This window comes from Paramormyrops kingsleyae, chromosome 1 (assembly GCF_048594095.1).
Source record: "Paramormyrops kingsleyae isolate MSU_618 chromosome 1, PKINGS_0.4, whole genome shotgun sequence".
In the NCBI taxonomy this organism is placed as follows: domain Eukaryota; kingdom Metazoa; phylum Chordata; class Actinopteri; order Osteoglossiformes; family Mormyridae; genus Paramormyrops; species Paramormyrops kingsleyae.
The window spans coordinates 70,440,682-70,458,424 of record NC_132797.1 but is presented as its reverse complement, the minus strand read 5'-3'; the positions used below and the strand labels follow the sequence as shown (position 1 = coordinate 70,458,424).

Below are 17,743 nucleotides of genomic sequence, written 5' to 3'. Positions count from 1 at the left end.
TGAGTCTGATTGCAGTTGGGTAGGAACTGTTCCTGAACCTGGAGGTGCGCGTCCGAATGGACTTCCATACCTGCCTCCGGAACCACTCTGCCCTCTAGGAGCTACATTATGTCAAGGTTGACTACAATGCTACAGCTCCAAAAATGTTTGCAGACATTGGTTAGTTACAGCTTTAATGGTTAAGATCATCTGCTTTGCATGACTTGCTCATGTAATAAAAAAATACCTCAAGATTTACTGAATAATTTGTCAGATGATAATTATATAGCACCTCTGAATGAGCCAACTAGCTTAGATAAATTAACAATGATGATGCTTGACACAAGAACAGGGAGGGGCTGATTCAAACCTATGAACCCTGAATCTGAGAGATCAAAACGCTACCAAATGTGTATTTCTATATTTTCCATGTTGCATTCACTCACACTAATTTTCTGCAATATTGCAATCGGTTTTAAACCCCACCATCTTTATTTGCGATGGTGAGGTAACTCAGCTGGTGAGCTACTGATAAAAGTTTCCTGATGTTTCATTTTATAAGAAATGTGACGTAACCTAATCAAGACAGTCACATAAAGTGTTACAGCGTCCCCTGCTGGCCTTTGGACATTGCCCACCTGATGTGGTTTTACTCGGTCCTCGGGAATATACCCATTATTTCACAGCATTTCACTGCATTCTACTACTCTGTTTATTTCTTACTTTCTCGGCAGTACCTCTGTCCTTTCTCTTTACTGTTGCCACTGTCCATCCTTTCTAGCTCCCTGTCATAGCGAACTACGTAGGCGCCCTACGGGGCTGTACCACTTAGAGAGGGGGGGGCTCATTTACTCCCCTATATTATTGAGAGACTTGATCGCGACCATAGTGCCATATCATGGTGTGTTTAGCCCGCGTGCGGGAAAGTTGGCGGACGTGCATTTTCTGCTTCCACTTTCTAAATCATATTAATGTACGTCTACAGTGAGCAACATGAAACGTTACCAGCCCTCCGCGACTTAACCTGACACTCCGCCATCGCTGCGTGGTACAGAGGAAGTACGTCCAGGAGTTTGTTTATAAATGTAAAAGTTGCAGTAACACAGCCGGGGCGTTAGAGGGCGATACAGCGACGTTGAAGCTGAAATTAGAGTTTGCTCCACTGACAACGCAAGTCTGTGCCGGTGACTTTGTTGGGTGTCTGTCAGGGTCTTCGGAGGTTTTTGAAGCCCAAGTTAAAATGAGCAAACGCGTGGCTGTCGTTCTGGCTGGCTGTGGGGTGTTCGACGGCAGTGAAATTCACGAGGCGTCGGCAGTGCTGGTCCATCTTAGTCGCGGTGGAGCAACTGTAAGTTTTCCCGATGCTTTTTGTCTTCATCCGTATGAGTACAACTCCCTGTGTTTGCGCAGACCAAGAAACGGTGTGTCGTTTGCAAGTTGCATAAAGCTATTCCTAAACCCAGAGCTATTCTCATAACAGGGGTTGCTGTATAAATGAGAAATTGCCATATTTTTCAGGTGAAAATATTTGCACCTAATATCGATCAAATGCACGTAGTGGACCATCTGAAGGGGGCTCCCACGGAGGAGAAGCGAAACGTCCTGGTGGAGAGTGCCAGGCTGGCAAGGGGCGATATCCAAGATCTGTCCCAGCTTGATGTTAATGAAATGGATGCTGTCATTTTCCCTGGTATGGAACTTAAGCAGCTGAAACTATAACTTTACTTGATATGAAATTTGAGTGTGAAAGGCCCTACGCTTGCGGTTTACTTGAGTAATTAAATTTCTTCAAATTGATAGACAGCTGCTTTTCAATAGTGTTACTTGCATGCATGAGTGAGTAGTCAAATATGTTCCCCAAGGAAAGTTTGAACTCAGATCTGTCTGTCGGGATGGAGTGAGTTAAAAATGGGTCTCCATAAATTGAGCCACAACAATCTTAGTCTCGAACACCTATTGTTGGCTTACGATGCAAAATCATTAGGAATACAGCTGTGTCTTCTAATTAACCTTTTGGAGAGGTGTCGTGTTTTTAATCTGAGACATTTTAACCCTTGATAAAATTTCAAGACCTACAGTATTGTGCAAAAGTCTTAGGCATTCAAAGAAAGTGTCTGAGGCTGTGTTTTTTGGGTAGCAAGTGTGTATTTGCTACCCAAATGAACAAAACGATTGAATGCCTTTCCTGAGGGGCACCCCAACCATTCCATGGATTCCATGCATCTCACCACCTGCTCTGTTAATTAATCTAATTAGTTAAACAGGTTAGTGAGATATTGATTAGCCAAACATGATATGCTAGTGATCGAGTCAAAAAGTAAATGGGTATACTGGATGGTTATGGCAAAGGCTGTGGTGACTTTTGAAATGGCGCTTTGACAGACACATCGTCATAGCTTCACCCCGATCCAAAGATCATATAAACATCATTTTCTTTGACTACCAAAGACTTTTGTGCAGTACTGTATCTAGCTTGGGAACACCACAGCTAGTCCGCAAACCACTGACATATTCTCTCTTCATCTGTGATCTCTTGTGTATCTTAAATGCTTTTTTTCCACTAGTTTGTGTCTCAGCTTCTTGCTGTGCTTGTTGTGTTTTGTACAGCTCTTGCTCCAGTTCTAACTTCCAGTTGTTGCTGGTAATTCCCTGGAAGTTCAGCCTAAGACTCTTACGCCAGACTGGCTCCCCTGATTGCTGTATGCCTGTAACGTACCGTCTGCCTTGTGTAATCATCACCTTGGACACGCGTACTATATTTTTCACATCTTCGCCAGGTGGTTTTGGGGTGGCGAAGAATCTTTGCACCTGGGCGGTGGAGGGGAAGGATTGCTCTGTGAACGGTCAGGTCAGAAGCACGCTGGAATCGTTCCGTAATCAGAACAAGCCCATCGGCCTTTGCTGCATCTCTCCGGTCCTGGCCGCCAAAGTGTTCCCAGGGTGTGAGGTCACCGTGGGTCACAAGCAGGATGACAGGCAAGCTTGGGCCTCTCTGTCTACATGCAGTAACAAAGTACTGACCACTAGGTGGCACACGTTGCATACGTTTTAGTGCAAATGCCAGTTTATCTATTTCAATTGTTTACTTTATAATAGTGGTCAGTCCTTTCCCATTTTAGATGATTCAGCAGTGCTAGGGATCTACAGTCCATAAAAGGTGATTTTATATGTAGGGCCTCATCATGCTGCTATTTGCCAGGTCCCCCGATGTCCCAGCCACAGCAGAGGCTATTACCCAGCTGGGCTCCAAGCACATCTGCAAGAAGGTTAATGAGACCCACGTTGACGAGAAGAATAAGATCATCACCACCTGCGCTTTCATGTGCAAGGCTCCACTCCACGAGATATTTGATGGGATCGGGGTGATGGTGCAGGATATACTCAAGCTCGCGTAGACCCTGCGAGGAAACCCCATACTCCAGTGATATATCTTTGTAATACACCAAATGTATTGCAACACCAAATATTTTTGTGATGTTATGCAGCAGTTAACCAGATCTGTTTAAAAAAAATTAAAATCTATTGCTGTGTGTGTGGATTTTACTCTGTGTTCATGTAGGTTTTTCTTGTATAGAGAAAATTTCAGGTTTTTTGACTCGCATTTACAGAGTATTATGCACAACTGTGACTAATAAATTCAATTAGCAGTGCAGGTCCTTCTGAACTGGACTCTTGTGAAAGCACACACTGTTTATTGGTTTGTAAGAGTGAGCAAACATAATTTAGCAATTTAAAATAACACCTAGCATATATTAGTATGTAAGGTAAGAATTATGCACAAAAAGACTATATATACAATCATTCAATTAATTATGCAGAATTAAATGATACAGTATTACCCATTACTCATGGAGTAGTTGGGGGGGAGCAGTGTTCCTGTGATCGGAAGATTGTTGGTTCAAATACCAAAGTCAGGTCACTGTTGGGCTTTAAGCAAGGACCTTAACCCCAATTTCAACTGTATGCCACTTTGGATCAAAGCATTTGCTAAATACTGTAACTAGGATACTGAATCTAAAATGCTCTGCAATATATCTTTGTACAGAATTTTTTGTATACATTGTGTTTTTAGTTCAGTTTTCCAGGTTTTTGGAGAATGCAATTTAGGCACCACAGACTGAAGCTCCATGGGCTGATTGGTCGATCGTTTGAAGGCATGAGCCAAGCACTGTGCAGTCTGGGATGTTCTCCAAATCATCTATAATGCTGACAATGTCCTCGGCCACTTCTAGAGAGAGCACAGTGGTAGCATTGGCTTTGAACTTCCTCACCAAGTCCACCTGCTTCAGTGGGTTCCTCCAATGACCGTAGAAGGTGTCACACCTCGCAGTCTGGATTCTTCCATCTGCTGTCTGAACTTGAACCTCGCAGTACATCTTGTCAAAGTTTGAGGGATTGTCCTCTGGGTTCTCTATCTGGGTCGTGAGCAGGAGGTCCTTCAGGGTCTTTCTCTCAATTTGGGCATCGGTGAAGGAATCCGTGGACACGTGGCCGTCCAGCAACGCCGAGCAGCCGTTGAACTGAAAGGAGTGCCTGGCTTCGTGCTCGGTCTTAGGGAACGGACAGTCTATGTACTTGGACTGGGGCACCCGCAGTGTCACCTTCCTGACCTGACCGAAATCAAAGTTGGGGTCTTCCCCGAGCAGCTTCTCTCGGACGGCGGCCGCCGCCTCGGCGACCCAGTGCATCCCCAGGTGCGCCGGGAAACGTTTGAAGGCCACGTCTTGATCCTCTAGGACCCACCTGAAGGGCCCCCCTCGCATGCCATTTGTTATCTCTGTTGGCGTATAATCTTTGTAGAACACCCTGAACCCCGAGTCTATGTCAAGAATGTGTTTGTTGCCCTCCAAACCATAGAGGGCCAGCAGGGAGGCCTCGAGACCCCTACGAGTGGCGTTGCCGATGTGGAGAGGTTTGGTCTGGGTGGCGGCGTTGGCCATGGGGGCTCCTGCGTAGGACGCGGCGATGCCCAACGCCTCCACACACTGAGCAGCACTAAGACCCAGGAGCTTAGATGTAGCTGCTGTACTGCCCATGACACCAACTACCGATGGAGGGTGGAACCTAGAACAGATGCCAACATGGAAACATTTTTTTAAAAATATCATAAGACTCTTATGAGTTTTACCCAAAATCATATAAGCTCTTTATATGACACTCAAACATATAATGCATATTAACTTAACGTGTCATTTAACATATAGGTGCCACATCCATGTACAATGCATACTAAATTCATGTCTTGTCAGTATTTGTTCCACACAGCTAGGATGAGTATTTTGAAAAGGAATCATTACGTTGGCGCTTCCGCTTTGTGCTCCGCAAAGACATAGTTGACATGTCTAGTTAAACCAACCGAATGTGGATGGATCAAATGTTTTTCTTGAGAATAATATAAAAACAACAAGCAATAAACATGTATTTCCCACTAAAGCCATATGTTATCATGTACCGTAAAAATGTAAAGTTCACGTGAAAGTTTTATATTTTTCCCATAAGATTTTCCATTGAATGTCTTACATGTTTTTGGTATGAATGTGGCTATAATCATACAACACTGATTTGTAGTGATCATAGAAAATACATAGTAACGCTTTACATTAACTGCACATTGATAATGCTTTTATATTGCATTCATAAAACGTTCAGTGCACCTTCATAATGTATTCATTAAGTATTCATAAAACATTCATAAACATCATGTATGTATACCTTAACATTCTGACATCCCTTAACTGCTGTGATATACATTAATAATAAACATTACATAATAACATTATAATTGTATAATCATGTAATGTTTGTTATTAATGTATATTAAAGCTGTTAAGGGATGTTAGGATGTTAAGGGGTACTTGCATGCTGCTTATGAATGTTCTATGAATGCATAATGTATGCATTATGAAGGTGCACTTCATGTAAAGCCTTACCAAATATATTATGTGTTGTCATATATATTTGAAAAATGAAACATGCTGTTTTTGAGTAGCGGGGGCGTGACGTCACATTCATCAGGAGGGCTTTGGTTCAGTAGCGGATGGGGCAGCGTACCGTTTGGGGATGTGCTGCGCCTCATTGGAGAATCTCATAAGGCGCCCCTGCACCTCGATGCCAATGTTGAAGGCCAGTAGGAGTTGTAATCCAGAGGGTTTGTCGGGCAACGTCTCGGCCAGGGCGAGAAGAGCGGGCAGTACGGCCCCCGAGGGGTGCGTGGCCGGATGCCAGGTGTCATCAAAGTCCATGGCGTGCACCTGCGGGGGCGGGGGGAGATGAGCTCTGCCACTCCGATTCACACGCCCTGCTTTATCAACACGCACCTCCCCCATAACCATGGAAACAAGCCGCATCAGCAATGACAGCCGCTACAAATGATGAAGGACGGTGTCTGCCAGTAAAATCAGTGACAAATTAAAAGCGCAATCTAAATATATATTCTGCTCCCTGTGAAAGGTATACATACTCAGACACTTGCATTTGTATGTCTTGTAGCTGTTGAATTTCGATTCAAGGCACTTTAGGTTATGAATAAATATCTGTTAATAACTCAACTTATAAAGGCATTCTACTGCAAACACATTCAAAAAAAATTAAGCAGGGAAAAAACTATTAAAGAATGTTTTCATGAATATATACTTATTTAGCCATTGCAGTAGCAGGCTATTTTTTTTTCAACCAAAATCTTACTTTTGGATAAATGACATTTGGATAAATAGTCAGAAAAGTCAGTTCTTCAAAATGCAAAGTGCAAACTAGAAGGTGAGAGAGCTGAGGAAAGGCAGATGATCACAAAGAAAAAGCATTCAAAGAGTTCAATGGCTGAGAATGGCCTGACAGCCCAGCGTCAGCAACATTTCACAAGTGCAGCTTGTATGGGGGGCTGGAAAAGAAGAACCACCTCAAAATACACAGACTTTCCTGGAAATCACGTGAGAGGTCTAGTTAAAGTCCAGGCAAAGTGCAAAAGATTGATCATGGCAGAATGAGGCCATGGGGAGTTTCCCCATCAACGGGGGGCTGCACATCTTCTTACAAGAAGAAGGAAAACCACATGGAAGGAAGTAGCAGAAAACATCACCTGCGTTTGGAAAAAGTGCACCTTTCACATACACGATCACAGCGAGATTGGAGCGGATGAAGAATAAAAGGTGAATGAGCGCTGATGTTAAACCCTGCTGAGAAGTTCGGAGATGTTTAAAACTTCCTGGGACAAATCTGCCAAAGGGATGGATAAGGCTGATTTAAAAACGGCACCCAGCCTGGAAGTTTTCAAGAAACAACTCAGGACTCATTTAAACTGTTTTTCTCAGAGTCTTAGTATTCATGTTTATGTGCTATTTATTTTGTTATTTTAGCTGTTATTATTATTATTATTATTATTATTGTTATTATTATTATTATTGTTATTATTATTATTGTTCCCTGTTGCATCTAGTCTTCACTTAATTTCTCTCCCTGTTGTTGGCTTATTTTTACTGTTTCACTTTATCACCCTGTTGTATTTTACTCTTTAGCACATTCAGTATTACAAATAAAATGTATTATCATTATCATTACTAACTCCAAATCAGTGTGCAAAGCTGCACCAACCCGGATATACATAAACACATTATTATGGCTTTTCTGTAGGATTATGATTATAAAAACATGCAGAGATTACAAATAAGAATATTATTGCATTGAGATGTTTTATTCTACAAACGTTTTCTAACAGTTTCTTCAAATGTAGTTGCTGAGTAGATATGCCATGTAAAAGATGAATATTTTTGCTAACAGATGACTTACTGCGATTCCATTGACGAAAGCAGAATACTGGGCCGGTAGAGTGAGTCCTGGTCTTCCCCAAACAGAACTTTTCTCTTTGGCTTCATATTTCTGCAATAACAGAATTCTGTAAACATCACACACTGCTTACATTTGCTACTGCGATGGTTCCATTCAAGTTCAGGCTGCTTTCACCCGGTGATGGTTGCAGTACCAATGAACTCTGAGTGTTAAAATAATTCCAGAATGTGATGCTGGTTAATATGGACCAAGAAGACAGCAGTCAGGTTTGTGCTGTGCAAAAACTCCACAAGTTAAGCCAAGTACCCTGCTGTACTGGAGGGCCGTCTGGAAGACTGGGGTACTGGTTCCCAGAAGGCCCACTCCGAGCGTGTCCAGCATCATCCGCTTACTTCTCCGGACCACAGTGTCAGTCAGGTGGTCCGTGGTCCAGCTGGAGATCGCAGCTCCAAAACTCTGAGTGACACTCTGTGCCAGTAGAAAAATGAGCAATTAACACCGACACCATCAGAACAAGGGTGAGGTCACCTTGCACAAAAAGAACATTATAGAACAGCTTCCAGTATGAAATGACTTTAAGTTTTAGTCACTATTTAAAATCACACTTCATCACACTTTTCCCATTGCATATTACTATTGTTTATTTGTTCTTTTTGTTTTAGAAAATTCATTGATGCAAAAAAAAAATTTCTTTAAAAATAACTGAGAAGCTCTCCAATAAGTGATACTATTTTGTTTAGAATATCAAGAGTTTAAGATAAATTACCTTGCGGAGCATGGTGTCCTTCTTGCTCAAATGTCGGCTCAAAGACTTGGGAATGGATTGATTTATCAGCCTTATAAACCTCTATGGCATGTTTCAAAGCTGGGATTTCCATAGTAACCCAAGACCACATGAAGGGATAGGAAAAACCAAGTCATCGTGAAAGTGAGACCAGATGATTACATCCTGTAAAGTACAAAGTAAGTCACACGGTGGCAAATGTTTTCCGTAATTTATAGACCAAATATATTGAAACACCACATATTTGTGTTTCTGTTCTCTCTCTGTTCATGTAGGTTTCATTCTATGCAGAGCAAAATTCAGGTTGGGCTTTCTGACTCATATTTACAGAGCACAGAATGGAGTACAACGAAACATCTCACGATGAAGTCAACTTACAAGTAACATTAAATAGTGAGTTGAAATTCATGGATACCAACAGTAATAATTATGCACTTTTGTAAGTGTAGGTGTGTACAGTGTACAGCTTGCAATGGGCTGGAATCCCGTATCCAGGATTCCATGATTTCCAGGAATCCCAGGCCCTGTGCATCCTGGAATAGGCTCTCGGCATGCTTAATGCTATCCTGGATTAATGGTATGGAAATTGGGTGACTGGATTTCCAGTACACAGTTGCTACAAGACCGGTTATTTCCCAGTCATATAGTAAATTGTTTGGGTACAGGAAAACACGGATACTCCATTAATGCCATGTGGGGGAAAAAATAGAATTGAGTAACATGGTCATAAAAGATCTGTATGTTTGTGTAATTTCAGTATTTCAGGAAAAAAGGACGCAATATTTCGCTCTTTTTTAAACTTCTTGAAACATGGGGAAATGAAACAAGCTGACCGTCATGGAAACCATTTTGACCCATCACGACTGCAAGCTGACTTAAAAATGAACTGCTTGAATTTGAACATTGTTTATCGCCCAATTAAAGAACAAGCCTACAAGCCATTTGGGAATTACTGCAAAATGCAAAGTAATTCAATATCGTAGGGGTCATTTTAAGTTATGTTGTAGGAGGGAGATGGGAGAATGACATTAAGACCCAAAGGCATGAGGTTCTGCAGTGAGATCCGCATGAACTCGCACACAATCCGGAAACCAGAGGGGAACAGGACTGGAGGAAGAGTTTCGGTCCAAATGTTAAAACACCACTTTGAAAACTGGTTTTCTTTCACTGTGGTTTGGATTCTTATGCATTTATAACCATTAAAAATTGTATTTTCTTTCCTGAAAATGTTTTTACTGTTACTAGTTTGGAAGTCTGCCCTGCTAGCAGAGGAATACATGCCGTTTATTCATCAAGCGGATTCCAGATCAAATAATGGGATCAACAGAAATCCATGATTTTAAATTGAATGCCTGGTATGTAATTCAATTGCATTAGTAGCTCAACAATTAAGTTCAATGACAATTGTAACATGGTGTTGCCAGAATTCAAAACTGAACAGCAAGACAAAACAATTTTACCTTTATGTAAAATAAGGAGAATACATGCTAAACGTATAATTTAAGGAATAATAATAATACCTTTGAAGAATGACTCTTTTCCATGTCTCATTACCTTTTATAGACTAAAGCATTAAACCCTGAGCTGAATGCCAGTCTGTTGCAGTTAGCTTAAAAGTTTGTCTTTAGACTGCTGAGGAAGTTGGAATATATTGTGGAAATGGGTACAACATGGGCAGAACATCTAAACTCCCCACACACACACACACACACACACATTACACAGGTTTGTGATTATATCTTTGTGGGGACTCTCCATTCATTTCTATGGGGAAAACTCTAATCCCAACATGATGACCTTAACCCCTACCCAGTCCTAACCTTAACCATAAGTAACCAAACAAAATGTGAGACTTTTGGCATTTTTAGTTTTTCGATTGTAGTCGTGGGACTGAAAAAATGGTCCCCACAATGTCAAAATAACTGGTGTTTATCACATTGTGGGGACATTAGGTTCCAACAACGTAATACATACATAACACACACACACACACACACAGGAAGGGTGTGGGGCACTAGGCAACAGTGCTATCCACTGAGTCACAATGTGATCATGCTCAACCCCGTTGTTTTTAAACATGACCAATATTACTTACATCATGGCAGGAATTTCTCTACTGCCACTTTATATAACTGTTACAGATTTTCTTCAGATTTGTAAATGTCATTTCCAGTGTATCCTTCATGAATTCACAAATAATTACTTTGCTCTAAACCTGCAGGAAAATCACTGCTATATTTTAATCATAAAGAGACCAATCACATCAGTATAATGGAATACGATGGGTAAAAAGTCCATTTGTTAAACAGTCTATTTATGTTTTTAGGATTGCATATATAAAAAAATGTATTTATATAAAAAGGTGTCTATCTCAAGACAATCATAAGTATTATAGTGATGCAAAAAGTGCCGTCTTGCAGAATTGTGCATAAGCAGCAACCTGAAACTCCATGTGGTCAAGACAGGGAAATGAGAGTCGGCTCCCGCCGTCCACCCCCCCCCCCTGGATATTAATGGCCCGGCCGTATCTATGGTCGAATCATTCAAATTCCTGGGGACCAGCATCACCAGGACTTTGATGTGGGACATGCAAGTCTCCTCCATCACTAAGAAAGCCCAGAAATGACTGTTCCTCCAACTCAAGAAGCTCAACATCTCCCAATGTAGCTGGGAGTGTCACGACATCCTCCATCACCTCCTAGTTTCTTGCTGCCTCCAAGACCAGATTACAATGTGTGGTCTGATCAGTTGAGAAAATCCCAGGCTGTCAGCTGCCTACACAAGAAGACCTGTTCACTGCCAGGGCTAAGAGGAGAGCTGGGAAGATTGCTGTTGATTCCATCCACCCAGGTAGTCACCTCATCACCAAACTGCCATCACAGAGGAGGTACAAGTGTATCACAACCTGGAACTCACATCATCTCTGCAGGTTCTTCTCCGTAGTCGTCCAGCTCCTAATAAACTTGGCTAGTGCCTCAGTAATCCATCACCAAGGTGCAATCCACTCTCCCAAAGACAATGCCTCTCTTCCCTTTGTCTGACATCTTCCCTCATGGTATACACGCAATATCGTTTCAACTTGCACTACATTGTAAAACCATTTTTGGTTCTTGCACTAGTTCTTATGTTCATTTATTGTCGTAAGAAGTCTTACACTGTGTCTCCTGTAATGTTGTTATGTACTTCATGCTTGGCATTGGACCACAAACAATTCTGGTATGTTTGTACATGCTGAAAATAAAGTGAGTTCTGATTCTGATGTTTGCCAGGCTCGCATTGAGAAATGACTAATTTAAATGCAACTCTGCCTGAAAGGGATGAGCCACTGATTTTCAGTTGAGGAGTTTATAACAGTTTTTCTGTATAAATGTATGAATATCGTCTACAGAGGTCCTCATTTGAGGTCAATGAATGTTTTTCAGAGAACTGCTCACTGTCCAGAAGTCCACAAGGGAAATACAACGACACCAGTCTTTCACTTTCTCTCACCAAGGGATACAGTCAAGTTTGTCAATTTTACCATCTTGGCAACTGAAAGCTTGAACGTTGATATTGCTGCACAACTTTTGAGTTTCCCATCAAAGGACCTGAAGACTAGGAAAAAGGACTGCAATTAAATCAGTGGTATCACTCTTTACAATACCCTGGTGTTCCTCCTGTTACAAAACTAAATTTAACATTTCAGAATGACAGCACAGCAAGACACTGAGAAAAAGCTCAGCAAAAACAACGCTTTGAAGTAGACTAAAAAGCAGAAGGGGTTTTTTTTGAACAATGAATTTGAGAATACAGTTGGGTACTGTTCTGTGTAGTATATAGAAATGGTGTGAATTCACACACAAGGCAATGAGTAAGCATCTTCTGACCTACAGTGTGTGTGGAGGAATAAATATGTGTGTTTACAATACAATAAAGTTACAATAATGAACGATGGAAGAGTCATTATTCGCTTTGGAGACAATTTTCATGAAGTCCAAGAGAGAACTGAGAGTCTATTGTTGGGGAAATACTCACAGACCACACAGATAGGAGTAAGGAGTGTCCGCAAAGAAAATATCAATTTAATCAAGTTATTTTTCTGGGATTTCTTTTACAAATGCAGATAGAACCAGCCATAATTATTATGTATGTGTGTGTGTGCCACATTGCCCCTCCTATTCGACAATGCCCCTCCTATTCGACATTCGGCTCCTGGCTGCAGAGATACGCCTCTCCAAATTTCGGGCGCATTTCTGAGATATTGTACAAATTAGAATGAACGAGCAAAATACGTGCATGCATTTTAATTCCACTAGATGGCGCTTTGACATTTTCACAATTTTACTGTAACAGTTTGAAGTTCGTTCTCTCATTTTTCCGTGTATGCAAGTGAAAAATAATTTAACCATATTGTACACAATAATTTGGTCTCTCTCTACGTCCTTGCGTTGTGTACAGGAGTAATTAAAAAAAATATTTTAGCATGCATTTTTCTTATGCCCCTCAACTCAATGCAAGATAAGCGATTGAAAGTTGGGTTGATGGTTGAAAAGGATGGATGGACGGACGGACGGGCAGTGGTTTGGTTTGTCTGTGGTTCACCCAGGTACTATTCCAGTTGTTTTGGTATGATTTTAAGTTAAGAAAAAATAAAATATAAACCTATTGTCGTTAAAACTCAACAGAAATAACTTAGTTGCGTGGGAGAATTATCATCCTATAAACTTAGGATTTGTTTTACATGGATGCATATTTCTTCACGGAATGCAAGGAATGAGTTAATCCCTTCAGCTCCCATTCACATGAGCCGCCCCGTCCCTCCTCCTTCACCAGCCCATTCAGGGTACATAAACAAACCCCTAAATGCTCATTCCCACTGTCCTGATATTTCCTGCCTGTGTTTCCATAGCGCAGAAATGGCTCTGCAGGGCGTCGCACGTGGACTGTCCAACGGCAACAATTCCACCTTTTCTGAAATCATTGAGCTCAACGTTGGAGGTCAGGTTTACGTCACTCGGCATAGAACTTTAATAGCTGTGCCGGACTCTCTTCTTTGGACTATGTTCAGCCAGAAAGCCCCCCAAGATCTGCCCCGGGACAGCAAGGGACGCTACTTCCTGGACAGGGACGGCTTTCTGTTCCGATACATCTTGGACTACCTGCGGGACCTCACCCTCGTCCTGCCCGATTACTTTCCGGAAAAATGCAGGCTGCAAAGAGAAGCCGATTTCTTCCAGCTCCGCGAATTATCCAAGCTCCTGGCCCCGAAAATGAGCAAGGACAACTCGATCAGCGAGGATATCTGTCCCAGTGACCCCGAGGAGGCTGCGCTCCAGTGCGCGGTGGGGGGCTCCGGCGCGTCCCCGGCGGCGATCCATGCGCGCTCCCCATCATCGGAGTCCAGAAAGTCCGGTTACATAACGATCGGATACCGGGGGTCCTATACCATCGGCAGAGATATACAGAGCGATGCGAAATTCCGTAGGGTTGCACGGATTACTGTGTGTGGAAAGACATCTCTTGCCAAAGAGGTTTTCGGGGATACTTTGAATGAGAGCAGAGACCCGGACAGACCCCCGGAGAGGTACACGTCGCGCTATTACCTGAAGTTTAATTTCCTGGAGCAGGCGTTTGATAGACTGACCGAGGTCGGCTTCCACATGGTGGCCTGCAGCTCCACGGGCACCTGCGCCTATGCGAGCAACGACCCGACCGAGGACAAGATCTGGACCAGCTACACGGAGTACGTCTTCTGTCGAGATTAACCCTCGAAATGATGAATAAATCGAGAATTGCAACTTTGCTGTTGAGCAAGAAATCGACAGTGAAATATAATCTACATGTTTTGTAAATAGATACAATTTTGGATTAGCAGCAGTAATACTGCCGTCAAATTAGTATATTTGTTTTATATTAACGCCATATTCTTCATTTAATTCGGCCTCCTGTGTATTTAAATATATTGCATTTTTTTCTTTCGAAGTAGGCCTATAGGATGTGTAATATTTAAAATGTCAAGTGCTATATATAAATATAGACCATACCGAATGTTATTTGTTTATTCACACTACAGACGTGGAGTCATCTGTTTGATTTGCATCAGACTTAAATGCAGCTGTGTGTTTTGTTTGGAAGACTGTCGCCTTTTATTTCCACGAAAAATTGCAGGCCGTAGATATGTATCATACATGCATACGTCAGCCCTGCCACTAGTTGCTGGTATATGTAGCAGATGATTATATATCATTGTTATATTTCTAAAACATCGTTAAATGTTTTTTTTTTTTTGCAGTGGAAATGATGAGATCTAGGAGAGAACTTGTACTGTTAACTGAGTTAGCACATCGGCATTACAGAACCTTAGCATAGATACACTAAATATCTGTTATCAGTTTTCAGGTAATATTTGTGCGTGATTTTGCACCACAGCAAAACAAACTGATATGTATTAGTTCAATAACTGAATCTGTCCAGTAATTTCCCACGGTAACATACTCAAGTTAACCACATAAAATGCAGCACACAAAAAATGTTTTAGGGTTGTATGTAGCGTATTTTTTAATATAGAAATATTTTATGACTTACCAGATTTTAAAACTTTATAAATCTTTGCATTTAACATTTGTTGTATTGAAGAAGTGTGCATTTGTTTACTGTTGTATTCCTTAACCTGTTAAAACAAATAAATGTATTCCTCTTTATGTCATTAGAGTGTTTGTAAAGCTTAAGCTGGTTTGATCGGATGTTATGAGGGACTGGTTCCGGCGAGGATAAATCCTTTGTAACTCCCAGTACAGCAGTACACAGATCACAAAACAGCAGCCTTTTCCCTAAACATCATGTGACCTTGAATTTCCATGCAGTTTGTGCACATCTCTGGAATCGCATGAATATCCCCTATGGGCTCCAAAATGGCATTTACTGCAAGTTCTTTCCCACCCATGAAACACTGTAATAAGACACAGATGCCAGGCTTGCTGTGTTTTATGTGGTTTAAGGTTAGAGTAATACTAGACTTTACACTGCAGAAGCAAACATACATAACATAGAGTGGTTATGGTCTAGAATAGCACTCAGAATTATTTCTGTTTTTAGGATCTGGTTGACCACATTGGTGAGATAAAGAAAGGGGCAATATGCATCAAGATAAACTGGCTGAGTACACCATGGAATTTAATATACTTGTCGTTTGTCTGTTTATCCTAAAATGACATGCAGCCCCAGTGTAATTTCATCAGCACTACAAAATGGTAAAAGAAATTTAATTCTGCAAAACTAAGACATTTTCCCTGAAAAATACCGCATGTTTTGTGCAAGAGACTATAAATGGCCCTTGATGAATATGCCAGTCATTTTCAAACAAGAGAGGATCGAGCAGGATGACTTGCCTTTCATCAGGGACACTCCTGCATTCTACACAAAACCATTATAATGATATTGCAATGTTATTTCGTAACACAAATGTGGTGTGTGATGTCTGGATGCAAGCTGGGAACGTGTGTGCATATCATGATGTCGTTATGATGAGTATGAATGACACATATATCTGGATACAAGGCAGATGACAACAACAAGCAGAAATGAGGAAATATCCTGGATAAGGATTGTGTGTCTGAGCTAAAAAAATCCAAATCCAAAGAATATAGGCCAAAGTTCTGCCTTGTGTGTTCTGCTCCGGAAAATATGAAATGCTCTTCAAAATATATAAACTTTGAAGATAATCAAGTTTGGTTTTGGCCTTGGGTTAATCTCAGATGTTTTTTTGTTTTTTTTGCAAAGTAAACTTCCTCAGAAACACATCAAAAACATCAATAGCAGGAAGGACAGTGTTTTTCGTATCCCAGTGTCCTTGCTCTGCCACAGAAGGATGTTGGAAATGGCAATATAATTCAAAATGATATAAATAAGACGTGACTCGACATATTTTATAGGAAAACGGCAAACAAAATAAAGTCAGACAGTGTGGAGGCTTATTTGTATTAAGCAAATGGATGTGGGAACTGTTTCCTGCTAGCAAAACCTTATCTTTGTTAATATGTAATTCTTTGTTGTCAATGGAAACGGAAAACTCAAGACATCAAGAACACCCTACATGGCGCATATCATAGGCTGCACACACACTCGTACACTATGGACCGTTTGCAGACGTTTGCCATGTTTTGAACAGGCCTGTATTTTGGCTTTGTTTGCCTCATCATCATTATTGCATCATTTATCAATATTGCCGAATTGGCAAAAAAAAAAGGTTTTACTCTCTATTATTTTGAAAAGTTAAAAAAGAAATAAAACTTTTTAAAACTGTCATGATTTATAACAGGTACTTAAGGTATCAATAAGATTTGAGTGACTTTCGTGCTGCTCAGACATATTTTTAAGGCAGATGAAAAGACAAAGAGCCTGACTCTCAGATATAAGTGCTAAAGGGAAGGAAATAAGAACTGCTCTGAGCAGGCATTTCACGTTAAAAAACACTGCTGGCTCCAGTTTTGCATCTTCTGTGGATGCATGAATCAGACATGTCCATTCGTCTCTTAGCTTACTTTGACATCTCCTGAAACTACCAGGATATCTGAAAACTATAATCGGTCACCTTAACTTTTTGGTTTATATACAGTGTACTAAAACATCAAACTCTACCCCTGTTACCAGTTTCCTCTTGCACAACAACACTCTTGATAATTTCATATTTTTATTACCATTTTACTTTTCTGTGAGACACACATATAGAGTGTAGGGTCCGCCGTTTATCCAGCACCCCAGAAGCAGATGTTTTGGTTAAGGGTTTTGTTCAAAAACCCAACACTAGGACACTCACTCTGCGGGATTTGAACTGGCTACCTTCTGAGCACAGAGTCCTCAATCTGCACAGCCTCAGAGTATCTGGAAAATGTCCATTTGTGCATGTACTGTGATGGACTAGAATCTGCTGCTTTCTGTGAGGTTTACCCAGTTCTGGATTAATCTTTGTGGATGGATGGATGGATGGATGGATAACAGTAGATAAATTATTACATTCATCCACTATGGACTGAGGTGCAGCAGTCAATCTGTAGGACATTGGTTTGGCACCTCTGGTTTAATTTATCATCTATACACATGCATTTAAATGTTGCCCTTGCTCAAAAAATACATAAATAAAATAAAATGAAAACTTCAATTATCTTTCCTTGTCAAGAAATCAGAAGTCACTTGTTTCTGTTCTCAATAAAGATGCTTTTA

The 17,743-nt window shown here is 41.0% G+C and overlaps 3 protein-coding genes across 5 annotated transcripts; 2 read left to right on the top strand and 1 right to left on the bottom strand.

Moving 5' to 3' along the window:
* Positions 1-881: 881 nt before the first annotated feature.
* LOC111856987 (glutamine amidotransferase-like class 1 domain-containing protein 3, mitochondrial) lies at positions 882-3,522 on the top strand. Its single transcript, XM_023841488.2, has 4 exons — positions 882-1,327; positions 1,498-1,669; positions 2,757-2,955; positions 3,179-3,522. Exons 1-4 carry the CDS (start codon positions 1,220-1,222, stop codon positions 3,372-3,374), a joined length of 675 nt encoding a protein of 224 aa, XP_023697256.1. The 5' UTR covers positions 882-1,219; the 3' UTR covers positions 3,375-3,522.
* A 62-nt stretch (positions 3,523-3,584) lies between these two features.
* Positions 3,585-10,171, bottom strand: acod1 (aconitate decarboxylase 1). Of its 3 annotated transcripts, XM_023812827.2 has the most exons (6): positions 10,066-10,171; positions 8,528-8,710; positions 8,068-8,229; positions 7,762-7,851; positions 6,031-6,230; positions 3,585-5,043 (listed from the first exon to the last, which is right to left on the bottom strand). In XM_023812827.2, exons 2-6 carry the CDS (start codon positions 8,537-8,539, stop codon positions 4,083-4,085), a joined length of 1,425 nt encoding a protein of 474 aa, XP_023668595.2. In that variant the 5' UTR covers positions 8,540-8,710; positions 10,066-10,171; the 3' UTR covers positions 3,585-4,082. The 3 variants fall into 3 exon arrangements, with proteins under 3 accessions (XP_023668595.2, XP_072553871.1, XP_023676665.2); XM_072697770.1 differs by lacking the exons at positions 8,528-8,710; positions 10,066-10,171 and adding an exon at positions 7,055-7,191 and having other exon boundaries at positions 8,068-8,117; XM_023820897.2 differs by lacking the exons at positions 8,528-8,710; positions 10,066-10,171 and having other exon boundaries at positions 6,031-7,191; positions 8,068-8,117.
* Positions 10,172-13,381: 3,210 nt separating this feature from the next.
* LOC111848623 (BTB/POZ domain-containing protein KCTD12-like) lies at positions 13,382-15,233 on the top strand. Its single transcript, XM_023820828.2, has one exon. The coding sequence runs from the start codon at positions 13,441-13,443 to the stop codon at positions 14,287-14,289; it is 849 nt and encodes a 282-aa protein (XP_023676596.1). The 5' UTR covers positions 13,382-13,440; the 3' UTR covers positions 14,290-15,233.
* The last annotated feature ends 2,510 nt before the right edge of the window (positions 15,234-17,743 follow it).